General features: G+C 40.8%; 1 protein-coding gene across 1 annotated transcript; it reads right to left on the bottom strand.

The window, feature by feature from the left end:
• Positions 1-2,826: 2,826 nt before the first annotated feature.
• Positions 2,827-13,691, bottom strand: selenoi (selenoprotein I; the record flags this gene model as incomplete). Its single annotated transcript, XM_079215924.1, has 10 exons — positions 2,827-2,934; positions 4,261-4,440; positions 4,566-4,746; positions 4,837-4,885; positions 5,165-5,273; positions 5,356-5,618; positions 7,537-7,611; positions 8,887-8,995; positions 11,330-11,398; positions 13,635-13,691. The coding sequence occupies 10 exons, from the start codon at positions 13,689-13,691 to the stop codon at positions 2,827-2,829; spliced, it is 1,200 nt and encodes a 399-aa protein (XP_079072050.1).
• Positions 13,692-13,931: the final 240 nt, after the last annotated feature.

The raw sequence follows: 13,931 nt of genomic DNA, 5'->3' as shown, positions 1-13,931 counted from the left end.
CCATAAAAAAAAAAAAAACTTTCATGAATGTTTTAGTCTCTGGTGGTAAAGGTAATTAACTTTTATTCGTTTCTGGACCGTCCTCTTTCACATGTTAAATACAACATAACCACAGTAAGTAGCCACACCAAAGCCAACAACAACAAAGTCACAGTTTGAACAGCTTGGTTCATTGATCCAGGGCCGCAGAGGAGCACACCAGAAAGGTGGCCAGGACATTTGCTCCGAATTTGCTTTTATTTCATCCACAATAATTCACTTGTCAATTGGATGATCATTTTTGGTTTTATCTTTTATTTTTGCTACCTAATTTGTTTGTTTTGTTCAATGGCACATTTTCTCACCCAGCTAACATGTTTCTATTATTGCGTTGTTTGTATTATTTCCTGCCTGGGCTGCAGGTCCTCACACCCAGAGCCCGGGTCCTCCACTAACTATCCAGGGAAAGGACCAGATCCAAATCCGCCAGTAGAGTAGCAGAGACGGGAAATGTTAAAAGACGAACGAGGAACTGCAACGGAGACGCTTTCTTTTGTTCTCGTTAGGAGCTGCCCTGTTTGGAGAAATTGGTCTACCCGATAACAATAGTTTGGAAAGATTACATGTAAATGAAGAAATTATCAGATGTATTTCCACATATGTCCTCACATAGAGTATACCCCAAGACATGAACAGACTTGTACATGATATCAGTCAGTTGTTCGGATGCCACTAAAATCTAGGGTGTCCAAAGTCACAGTTGTGGGTTAAATTACATTTTAACTAATATTATATGCGTATGATTGCAAGTAAACATTTACCAGTTGCAGTGCAGAGGTGCTGCAAACCAATGTGGGCTACTTTACTGGGTATGATGGCAGTAGAGTTGGATCTCCCAGTCATGATAGCGCTACAACACTGTGGTAAAATCAGTATTACCCAAAGAGTTAAAAAACAAAAGTACCGAACATCTGCAACTGGTAAACACGTATAATTATAATCGCCAAGTGCATTCATAGATTTTTCTTTCCCAGTGTATCGTTTTCTTGTACCTTATAATCATAGCGTCAGACTTACTGTATACGAGATGATTCTTATTGTGACTTCACATTCACACTTTCATAACAGACAGACTTGTACTTGCCGTTCACAAGGAAAGTACAAAGGCATTCCAAGAGTTGTTATTGCTGTTCGGTTGAACACTTCCACTGAACATTGAGACCAAGACATTGGGCTGATGGTTGAGCTGATGGACTTTGAGCTAAACGTGTTCAGTTTGGTTGAAAACAACCATTAAAAAATATTGGTGATGAAGACAAACTGGTGCAACACTACAGAGTCGCTGGGGCTTTACTATCGTATGTCAGCGGATACTGGAGATCTGGGAAAGGCCTTAGAGACAGACAAGACGTGTCACTTTTCAACCAAAGGGATTCCAAAGGGCCAGGTACACACAACACAATGTATTTACTCTGAACTACAGACAACCAGTCCATGTTGTATTGCGAAGAAAATGATAAATCTTTGCAATGACAGACGGATGAACGGAAAGCCCTGTCCAATCGGATTTGGCCTGCCAGTGAAAACCAGTATGATTAGAAACCGAGTCCAGTCTGCAACCACTACTCAATATGCAATTTAACCACGGGAATATCATTTGAAAATCACACGGATAAACAGTGCTGAACAGAACGAAAAATAAAAAGTTATCCGACGGTATAAAAAGTGTGACGTGTGAGCAGGCGGTGTTGTGGCGTTTGCGGTGTCCTGTGCGATGGCTCGTTCCCTCAGAGTGAGTCCGCTCCGTTAGCGGGTTTTTGAACGCACTCTTCATTCAAGCGCTGCGCAACTAAACCACAAACCATTGCCATGGCAACAGATTAACAAAACACTACCAAATATATATGTATATAAAAAAAAGAAAATTAAAATAACAGAACGGATCAGCATGAAGACACGACACCATGGAAGGTATGGAGAGCCGGGCTCTCGGAGGTCCACGTTGAGGGTTAGTAGAATTCAAAAGGTCAGAGGTCACTGTCTTCCCTTGGTTAGTCACATTCCAACTGTGTTTACCCTAAACAACAGTCATCACAGAGCAGAATGTGGAATTAATTAGAGAGAAATGTATACAATGTTTTACAGGATTAATCATCATTTCTTTCAGTTTGAAAATAAAATGCCCCAACCCCCTTAACACATATATGTGTGTGTTTGTGTGTATGTATATATACATATACACAGCTATTAACATATAATCACTGGGATTTCTAAATTAAAATCATCCCATGTTAAAAAGGGGACTGAACCTTTAAACTCTGGACACAGTTGTGGATAGACACAATTTAGAGGTTCGGTCGGGTTTGAAACAACACTATTTGAGGCATTCCTGTTAATATAATAAAACTTAAATTTTGTATCCCCAAGGCATATTATACATTCATAATACTATGCGAGTCAACTGTTTGCGTGTGTTTGAGTTTGGCTGTGTTCGTATTGGAAATACCTGCCACGAGAGATATAAATTATCTGCACTAAAGCAGAATAATGTATGTACATGTATTGTTGTGTTTGCGTGGCTCCTGTCCTCATGACTGAAGCACATTTCCGTAGGAAACAATTGCACCTCATTGGATCAACCAATCACCAATGACGGAAGCCAGAGCCCCTGGGCCCGCCCCAACGCAAACACCAGAGTTTGGTTGGTGAGTGTGTGTGTGTATGTGTGTGTTTGTGGACAGTGGAAAGACAGTCCATTCCACTTGCAGTGTCCTCATGGATGGAGGGGAGGGGATGCGGTTTCCGTGGTGAAGAGTGAAGTGTCGATAAGCCGAGGAGAGGAGGAGCCTAAACCTCAGCTTCTTTCAAGCCAATCTGCTCCTCCTCCTGTCAGTCACTGTTGGGCTTCTTCAGGGAGAAGGCCAAGATGCTGAAGTGGTTGCTGAGCTGTTGTACCTAAAGAAATACAATTAGTTTGTACTGCTTTCATATAAAAACAACTTTAATCTTTTTTCAACATTTAGTCGCCTAGACATGCAAGTCTGTCTTTTATCTGGGCCCACCAGGGCATTACATGTCTGCAGCTTTAAATTAAAGTTGGTAATCTTGAGAAACTAACGCTGGATTTTTAAGAGACTAACCAAAACTAAAAAACTAAAATAACGAAAGTAGCAGTGTTAGCTCCAAAAGTCCCTAAATCAAGCAAAAAAAGTCTGCAAGTTTACAACCCTCTGGAGCAAGCCCTCTAAAATTATCATTATGAACGTAAATCTAACATAATGAACGAAAACCAAAAAACATGGCTATTGTTAATACCCACACACCCGTCAAGTTAGCAGCTTGTGAAAGACTTGAATGATGCGCAATATGTGCGGGCAGGTAGGTCGACCGGCAGCTGGCACATGTTTTCATTTAATTTGGTCGTTATGAAATAATTTGACAGGTTTATCATCACCAGAGCCAGATATACCAAATGTATTATTTTTTTGTCAGAGCATTTGATTTGTTGATTGCTTTCAGCACCTAACGGCAATTTCAACGTGTACAACAAAAATCCACATTCTGATTTAGCATGTTTGACATTTAGCACAATATAACTGTCATTTATATGTAAGGCTACAGCCAGCAGCCAGTTAGCTTAGCACAAAAACTGTGAAAAAGGAAACAGCCAGCTGGCTCCGACGAAAGATAAAACAAGAATTACCGCCTCCCTGTATTAGCCTCACATAATTAGCATATGTACGTATGGCCTAAATGTGTATGGCCAAAACCCTGTGTTGTGAGGTCACAGTGACCTTTGACCTCCAAGACCTTTGACCTTTGACCTCCTCAAATGTGAAGTCACTCCCTCCAGTTCGTCCTGAGGTATCGCGTTCAGAAGAACGGGACGGACAATCTGAAATGACTAAATGTTGTTTGTTTAACCCGCACATATTTGCTCTTATATTAGGCGGTCATGTGCCAGCCTATTTCTGGCCTTAACCAGTTTCCAGGCAACCGGCAGATATTCCTGTCGGTTGCTACTTAAAGTAAAGAAATAGTCCGCAGCATAACCCTGTAAAATGTCACATTGACACTCTTACATTTCAGCTGTAGTCCAACAAATCTTGAGCTTAATAGGAACTGGCAGGTTGATTTTTTTTGAGTCCTGACAGAGCCAGTCTAGCCATTTCCCCAATTCGAGTCTTTATGCTAAGCTAAGCTAACCGGCTGTTATCAGGAGCTTCATACTTACTGTACAGACATGATAATATGTTTTTATTTCAACAAATATGCTCTTACCACTGAAACGCCGTAGTGGATGTGTGATAGTATGACAGCGGCCGTCCACAGATACAGCAGTAGGGTCTCGTTGGCAACCACTCCAGATACCGCCAAAAACACCACTGGCGTCATGGGCAGCAGCAGCCAGCTCAGCGCCTGGCAACGCGTGTTACTCATCTGACAGACAATCAGCTTACACTGCAAGATCAATACATTCCCACATAAATAAACAGACATTAACACCTGAATGAAGACATTTATGCATTGCGTGGTTGTTGAAAGCACAAAAATAAGAGTAATTATGTGCGTCAACAGACACTCACCGTAACATTAGCGAAGGCTGTCCCCACCATGAGGTAGAAGATCCTGGGCTGCAGCTCGAGGATGTTGGATGGAGAGAAGACCACCCAAATAGTAGACAGGACGAAGAGGAGGACGGGAGACAGGAAGGGCAGGAAGGCTTCGTACAGGTTGCTGTGCTTCAGAGTGTTACTGCGGTGACCTCTGCAAAAACACAGAGGGTAAAAAGTTCAGAGCTCTGCATGAAATCATAATACTCCAATAGAATGAAACGCTAATGGAAGGTTGACTTACTTGAGGACGTTGTAGAGGCTCATGGGTACAGTCACAGTAAAGGAACAGGCTGGAAATCAAAAGATATTCATTATTATAGGAGGAGTTTTTTATGATTGGGAAACAGCTAGCCTGGCTCTGTGAGGAACACAACGTTCAAAAAAGTTCACTAATGAATAGTTCACTTTTTTTAAACCTGTTAACTAGACACAGCTCTGGTGCTGCACGGTCACATTAGTATGGAAATGGAAAAGCAAATGGAAAGCATCCAGCCAGATCAAATAGTCCTTTTAATTTCTGACCAGCCGCACAGATCAGGTAGTGAATAAAGGAACTCTTCACAGCTCACCGATTATCATAAAGGTGAAAAGGTCTCTATAGAGGAAGCTCCACAGGATTGGCTGGTACCATGTTTCCACACCGACCACAGCAGTGACCAAGTAAACGAGGGAAATTGTCTGAAAGTGGATGAGACACCAGATATCAAGTCATTAGAAGGCTGGCATGTCAAGGTGGTGAGCGGTGCTTGCGTGTCCTTACCACTTGGCTGATGTCGTATCCCCATGGCAGAAACAAGATGCCAGTGTTATATTTCTCCCAGTGAGATAGAATGAATGAGAACAGCACCACCCACAGGATGTAATACAGTGTGGCCACACCCACTCCACTGTCTCCACGCCCAAATATGGAGTAGACGGTGGCCACGAAGAAGATGCAGGCCCAACTGTCAAGGCCATGGTCAAACAGCTCCCCTAGTGGTGTGGATGAGTTGGTGCGGCGTGCCTGTTTACCATCAACACCATCTACAACAACAACAACAACAAAAAGACATGGATCATTGGTACAGTACATGGCAATGTGGACATTTAGAAAGGAACAACTATGCATACAACGTTGTTTTATGTGTCTAACGTTCCCATTCGGAAATGTTTCCAAGTCTGAACTCACGTCCTCAGAAACTGAACTGGAATACACTCATTTCATCCACACATGGAAGTGATCTGCAAACCCTCATAACAGAATGGTTATGGTTCACAAAATGGTCAGCAAGATTTTAACTGACTTAAGTGTGGTTCACAGAGTACTTGGTTACATACCAACAAAAACACAGAGACGGAATCTGACAGAAACATACATCTGTATTTCTTTAGCTGCCAACAAACAGCATGTGGAAACTTTGAGGGCATCTCTGTTATTTCAGCACCGTCGATGAGCGAACTGAAGGCAAGTATAAAAGATCATATTCAGCTCTGGCACTGCTACACCTTTCTGTGTAAATATTGATCTGTTAATGTAGCGAAACTTGCTTAAAAGGAGTGGGATGGAGAGTAAGAAGGGTGTGGCACAGTCACATTGCAAATTATTATTAATAATTTAAACACCTCTAATGATTGCATCAAATTGTAAAAAAATGAACATTTAGTCAAATAGCCTTTTTTAATTCCTGACCTGGTCGACAATGATCACCACCCAAAATGGTCCTCCACCCAAAATATCTGCCACAAGCAAACCCTGGAACATTGCACACATTCCTCATAGCTACACTGTAAATATTAATACATATTGATTAGTGCAGCTTTAACTCACCTGACACTCAGGCACAAGTTGTCAGTCATCTTAAGGTGTTTCATGATGCTATGATTATATTCCACATTACCAGCTTGCATTGTCTTGCTCAAAGGTAAGTGGTAGAAAGAAGGCAGAGTGTATTTCATTTGTTTTCCCATCCATGCTTTGCGGTTTTTTTTTAACGCTTTGCAACCACATTGTGGTCTAATTCAGGCCATTTCATCCAAAAAACCATCTGAATCTTTTCTTTTGAGTTGTGTATTATAGTTGTTTATTGTAAATAATACATCAAAACCTACTATTATAACACTAGGTAACGACTCAATGTCTCAAGTTCTTACAATGAAAATCACTTTCACGATCTTAATCATGTCTTTCTACATCTGTGTAATTTGTCATTACATAACATCTTCCATCAAAACCATTATATTCAAATAATAATCCGGATCAGGTTACAGCCAACAGCCAGTTAGCTTAGCAGAAAAACTGAAAACAGGGAAACGTAAGGGGAAACAAGAATTACCGCCTACGCAGCTACAGTTCTTGAGTCAAGCTTTACTTTACTTCTAGACGTTGGCTGGTAAAGAAATTAATTAACAGGGGGATCATTTTCATGCCAAACTGCCTGTTACTGTACCGTCAGAAAGGAGGCACTCTCATTGCATAAACTATATGATGATTCCATATCTGAATTACTAGAACAGCTCTTTCATAATTAGAGTATTTACAAATCAATGTTTATACATCTGTGCCGATTGGACAGCATTTTGTCAATGTTATAAATCTGCAAAAGGCAAATATCGCTTATGAAATTAGCCTATTGAGAAATTTTTTCGGCTCTATTAACTGTGATAACTGGAGTGAGAATAAACTCAAGAGTTTTCCCTAAACCCACTTTCTGAAACAGGATCTAATATTGTAGATTCCTCACATTTCAACACACAACATACCTTGTTGATCCTTGTTCAACATACCTTGTTGATCTCGCAGAATACGACAAAAACATACTAACTACAACTAAATATGTCCAAACCTCCTGTCCAAATATGTCCAAACCAGTGTACAGAGTATATTCCATGAGGAAGAATTTGCCCCGGGGCCTCTCAAAAGTCAGAAGAACACCACACAGAGGTTGCAGGGGTTAGAACTCACCGAGTGTATAGGCCAAAAAGTTGAAGAACCCTGCAGCAACCCAGACCCAACTAGGCACGTGTTCATGTCCTGTAGCTGAGACACAAACAATGTAAACATGCAGCACATACAGATAGAAACTGAGAAAAGTTAAATGTCTTAAAACCAGCTCAAATGGAAGTAGGGGTATTTCTGACAAAGAATTTACATTGTTTTAATCTGATTGGTCAAGGTTTGCCTTTACTTGGATGAACGTCAAATTGTGTCTTTTTTTTCTAGCTCATTGTTCCCCCCCACTATTTTTAAAAGGTATCTATAGAAAATAGTAAAAACAAATTAATAAAAACTACAACTAATTATTGGCTGAAATACATGTTTTTATTGTTTAGCTGTTGTGTCAGATAATGGGCACCAGTGTGTGGGGTGTGGGTGTGTGTGTGTGTGTGTGTGTGTGTGTGTGTGTGTGTGTGTGTGTGTGTGTGTGTGTGTGGGGAACACTGTCAAGGACATCAATAGACACAGACAAGGTTTCTGCTCCTTCTTGCCTCCCGTTAATTAAACTTTGGGTTCAAATTATATTTCCAGCTAACGTCTGCGTCCGTCCCCCTGCTGATTTTAAAACAATCACTCATAAATTCAAAATATATCTAGCGCTCAGATAGTTCTATAATCTTATGGGAGTGCTCTGATTAATAAATGTAGCGCTTACATTTTGAAAAAGCCATGTTGTTATGATCTTTTGTTTCACCGCCAGGAGAAAAAAATCCTGGAATAGTCTACTGTTCGTGGTCTAAATTGAAGGGGACGCACAGACAACTCTAAAGAATGAGAGCAGATTCTAGGTGAACCACTAGCGAGTGTGCATCATTTGGTTTAACTGTTTTTGTAAGGATTGACTTCCTGATGACAAACATTCTTGTGAGGACACTTGGACTGGTCTTTGTCGTGACTTTAGAGGTCAGAGTAGAGTCATGTCTGCACCTATGGGCGCCCAACGATATGAAGACAGAGCACAGAATCTTGAGCTGTGCGTCAGTCTTTATTTATGTTTCGAGAGATCTAGCTGTACATGTTAGTAGTAGCTGTGTGTGTGTGTGTGTGTGTGTGTGCGTGTGAACCTAATGGGTTAGTGATTACGCCGAAGCCCTGAAAGCAATCACGTATCAGTAAGTGATGGACTTTGTGTTGAATAAACAAAGTGGCCACGTACATGCCTTTAGTTAATCGCCCCCCTCTGAGCAGATGGGTGAATGCAAAGAGCAAAACATATATATATATAAAACATATTTTGCTCGTTGCATTATTTTTAATCATCATGCACAAAAACAAAGACAAAATGAATGAAGGGAAAAAGCATCACTGAGGACCTACCAGAGGCAGTGAAGTTAAAGTCGTAGAAGGCCAACATAAGGAAATTCAACACAAGGAACATAAAGCCTGTAAATGTAATGAGGTTTGGAGCCAACCATGTTGGTAGAAACTGTGAAGAAAGAGATCGACAGAGTAACAGTTGATTAACAATCACGTGGCTCATAAAAAGACTCTTCTAAATCAGAATACTGAAACTGATATCTAAACAGTAATTATTGACACACTTTAAACAAATAAAAATCTTAACTGTACAAGACAATATTAATCACCTTCTGCCCTCAACTGGTACTGATCTATTCTCAAACTTAGAAACAACTGTAAACCCTGATATATATTTAGACTGTCTTTCTCCCATTAGCCTTGACAAATAGACCTCAACGTTTTCTTCATCAAAGTCAACTCCTGGTCTCTTAGTTTGACGAGTTGCACCAGTATTATCAATGGGTCTATACTAACAGGTCATGTACCATAGTATTACCTATAAGCGTTATCAAAGAGGAAAGCCTGAAGCCTACTCTTAAATGTGGTGAGGGTGATTGAAAGTTTAAGCTGGTTCCACAGAAGAGGAGCAGAGAGCAGTTCCTTTTAATTTTAATTAAATATTCCATGCTTTGTAATAGGATGTTATGGTTAAGGTTATGGTGTCGACTGCAGCACTAAGGTCTAGCAAAACAAGAACAGAGACAAGTCCTTTATCTGATGCAACTAGAAGGTCATTAGTAATTGTCACCAGTGCTGTCTCTGTGCTATGATGCTTCCTAAATCCTGACTGAAAGTCTTCAAATAAACTATTGTTAATATCTAGTAGAGAGGTGCTAACTAACTCTACTTCTTCCCAGGAGTCTTTGTGCTTTGTCTCCTCACAGGTTTACAGGATCGTGGTTGTGTCTGGACCCTGGTCCTGCCTCCTGCCTCCTGCCTCCTGCCTCCTGCCATGGCCCTGCTGACGCCCACTTTTCTCTCTCTCCTTCTGTATGAATTCATGCCTCATCAATGCACATTAGTAACTTTGCTCCTTCTCCGGAGTCTTTGTGCTTTCTCTCCTCACAGGTTTCCATGGATCGTTGTTAGACCTGCTGCCGTCGTCCTGCTGACACCCACTGCTACCATCATTATTCACCACATTACTGTTACTGCTTTTATTATTAGATCCACTGCTGCTGTTATTATTTGTAGTAATAATTGTTCTTTTATTATACCTGATATTATGGCTGCTATTATTTGTACTACTACTTATATTAATAATTTCTGTCATATGGAATAATAATTTTGTAGTTCTATCTTTATGTTGCTCATTCTGCACACATGACATCTATAACACTTCTTTTCACCCTGCTCTCCCTGAGCTTTTTTCCCTGTTCAATGTATTTTTGAAGGAGTTTTTCCTGAGGACAGCTGTCTTATGTTGTCCAGATTGTCAAGCTCTCTTAGGCATATTTGTGATATTGGGCTATACAAATACTACTGAATTGAATCGACCTTTATGGACAGTTACATCACTTTTAGGACAGGAATTGGAATTTTATCAAACCAATAGCAGGTTGCATTCAAGCAGAGATTAAAAAGAAAATAAAGTATTGATATAAATAAGCAAATGAAAAATGTCAGTGCCTAATCCTAACTCACTCAAGTATTTTATCAGATGTACAACTCAAAAAAAAAAAAAAAGTGCCTCCAAAGACTATTACAATCAGAGAAGGTTGTGTTTTCCGATACAGAAAGAGAAGGTCGTGGATAAGGCTCGTCTTGTTAAGCTTTGTTTATACCCGTATGTGGCAACGTGACGCAAGCCTCCACAGATGGTAGGCGAGCAGTGAGCACACGCCAAGGCCTTAATGCTCAATGCCCGGTTTGTTGCAGTATTCTCCAAAACTCCAGAGGGCATACAAATAAAAATGGATTGTGAAGAAGCAAGAAGACAACGAGTGATGTCAGGAAAAACGCATTAACCGACCTCCACAATGCTGAGGAGGGATTGTATTTCATCGTTAACTCTTATTCATGGTCTACCTTATTGTCTGACCAAAAATAAGTCACTTATTAGATGCATCATCATAAAACAAAGGTTGAATATCCTAATAATTAGATTTGGTAAAATCTATACTCAACTGTAGCTCGTATCTAAAACGAATTGTATGTCTTTGTAAACTCCTCAGATATGTTAATAGCCAGTGAACTATTTGTGGTCTAAAAACCTCAAAGCGAGCACACAGTTACAATTATTCAGAAATTCACGTGTGATGTCATTTTTTGGCGTGCGTCTCAAGCCGGCGTCACAACAAAAGCATAAACCTAGCTTTACTGTATGTACAGAAGACAATTGGAAACCTCATTAATGATGTAATCACACACACACACACACACACACACACACACACACACACACACACACACACACACACACACACACACACAGACACAGAGATAAGCAGGTCTTTCTCACCTTCACTACAAAGTTCCAAAAAGGGTGCATGACGTAGACAGACAGGGGATTGGAGTCCACTGCGCTGTACTGCAAAGAGACACAATTCAGTCAGTCATGCAGGATGCGATCATAAAAAAAACCATTAGATTCATCTCATTGCAAGCAAACTTCTGCTTGTAAAAAAGCAAACACATGGCCTCTCGTGTAGCTTCTTTATTGGATCATTTTGATGGCTTGTCATGCAGATTAAAACAAACCTGATGCCAGTCTGTGTTACTTTATCCGGACATGACGAAAATGTGTACGTGCTACAGTGTAATGTACCCTCTCTGTTGTTCATACAATGTAATATGTTTGTGTGTTTTGTTATGCTAAGCTTTCCTCTTTAGAATAAATGCTGACACTCTGATGTTGAGTTTTCTTGTAGCGCTGTTTTCTGCGATTCATTTACATTTTTAGATTTCAATCTCACTCACACCCCTAGTTTACTTGAAGTGCGACAGGGATCTGCATTTTCAAGTGGCTACAGGCTTAATTCCTTTTTAGTGTCATGTTTCTCACAAGTGTAGTAGACTCACAGGTGTTCATGTTAACCTCTACAAACATGTTTGCTGAAGATATACAAAAGCAGATCACGCTACAACAGCCAACCAAGGGCCCCGTTTTGTTACACAGCACTCTTGCTTGTAGGCACACAATCTTGCACTGGGTCTGCACAATTAATCAGTTCATCCATTATCAAGATTTTTCTAAATTACAGGCGTATTGACTCAAACACGTAATTTAGAATGTCCACTGTGGATAGAGATAGCCATGATGTTGCGTAATGTCAAGATAACCAACGTGATTAATCGTCACCACATATGCAAATAGCACACACTGTAACCATAATCCACACTCCACTTGTACAAACATGACAGCACATACGTGCATTGCACAGTTGCACACTGAGATACAAGTTTCTTCCCCTCCAAGGGATGCAGCAGTGTGACAAAGGATGTGAGGCAGGAAGATGGATAACAGCATGAAAGACAGAGCGAGAGGATTAGTGAAGCTATCATGTGCTTTCCATTCGCATGCTTGTGTCTGTGCTCATGTATTACACAAACACTGTGCATAGAGAGTCCTTTCATTCACTGACATTGGCTTCCGCTCTCCACCAGCCATGGATGCTCAAGGAATAGTAGCCAACGCATGGAGTGTGAGCCACTTAAGAAGCATTATTGGAAAAAGCTCTGGCTTGGTAAACAGTTAAGGGAAGCAGTTCCACAGCAGTAGACAAACAAGGCAGATCCTTGTGTTATTTAAGGATAAAGATTATGACCAGGAAGATACAAAAGTAAATACATCTTACTGTCTAAGAACTGCTGCAAAACATACATGAAATGAATGAGGATCCTGCATGCATAAACATGTATCCATTATGTACTAAACTAAACCAACAGTCGGCAAGTGGAATCATTAACTCGGTTACATTAACACATGCCCCAAAGCTGTCAAATTGAATTGGCTTGTGTTTATAGATCCTGTAATAGCTGCCACTCCTGTACAGGTTCAAGTGGAGTGGGTTCACCGCTACACCCGCTATACTTTACTTTTACAATTATGTGGTTGCAATACAAGCAAAGGTCAAAGACATGGCCGTCGGTACAGCGGCGGACATACCTCTGAAATGTGTGAACAAACTCAGTATGGCACTGCCAAGCACTGCGAGGAGAACGAGTCGCTAGCTAACTGTTAGCACAGTTGCGCCAATGTCATGCAAAACATGGCAAACAATGAGACTCTTACTTTAGTTATCAAAATAGTTAAGTTACTATTTGTCAATATTAAGACTCATTTGATTAGTTTTATTTGCAAGGGAACAATGCTTATTTTTCGGGAGGCATAAAGTCAACCTTGTACTTGAAAATAGTGTCCAAGCACCACACTAAACATTGAGGAAATACTTCCCATCTCCAAGGCTGCCTTCTACTTTCCGACTATCAAACCAATGGTTAGGGAGGACGACTCCAAAAACAACATTATTCGCATATCAGCATACAGATACAATCGAAATGAACAGAACCATATTATATTGCATTATATTAGAACTAATGACGGAAACCTTTATTTTCTTGGGGACATTTGACCAGCATCTGGTGTGGTTCTAGCTAACTCTGGCTACATCACTCTTTTTATTAGGGATGCACCTTGCAGATCGTGAGGGCTATCTGGTTAACGCGCACGCGCGTTCACATACACGCACACACATATACGCACGCGCGTACACACACACGGCTCAATGGCTAGTTGCTAACATGCTATTACATATTAATCATACCTTGTATTTGTCGAAACCCGCCAGCTGGTCCTGCGTGACATATTCGTAAAGAGCCATGTTTGTACCGGCTGGCTCCACAAGGACATAAATGGATATGTGTTCCTTTGGAAAAGCGTATCCCCACGTTAGCTACTGAGTCGAAGTACCATCTAGCTCGGCCGCTGTCGTTCACGCCGGGTGAGGTGATGTCGAAACATTTGGGCCACTCCCACGGAGCACAAACATCTAGCTGACTGAGCTCACAGCGCCACCTCTGGTCTGGCTGTCTACACAAAAACACAATTAACACAGTAAACA

Source organism: Taurulus bubalis (assembly GCF_910589615.1).
Source record: "Taurulus bubalis genome assembly, chromosome: 3".
Taxonomy (NCBI): Eukaryota; Metazoa; Chordata; class Actinopteri; order Perciformes; family Cottidae; genus Taurulus; species Taurulus bubalis.
The sequence above is the reverse complement of the archived record's forward strand: the minus strand, read 5'-3'. Positions and strand labels throughout refer to the sequence as shown.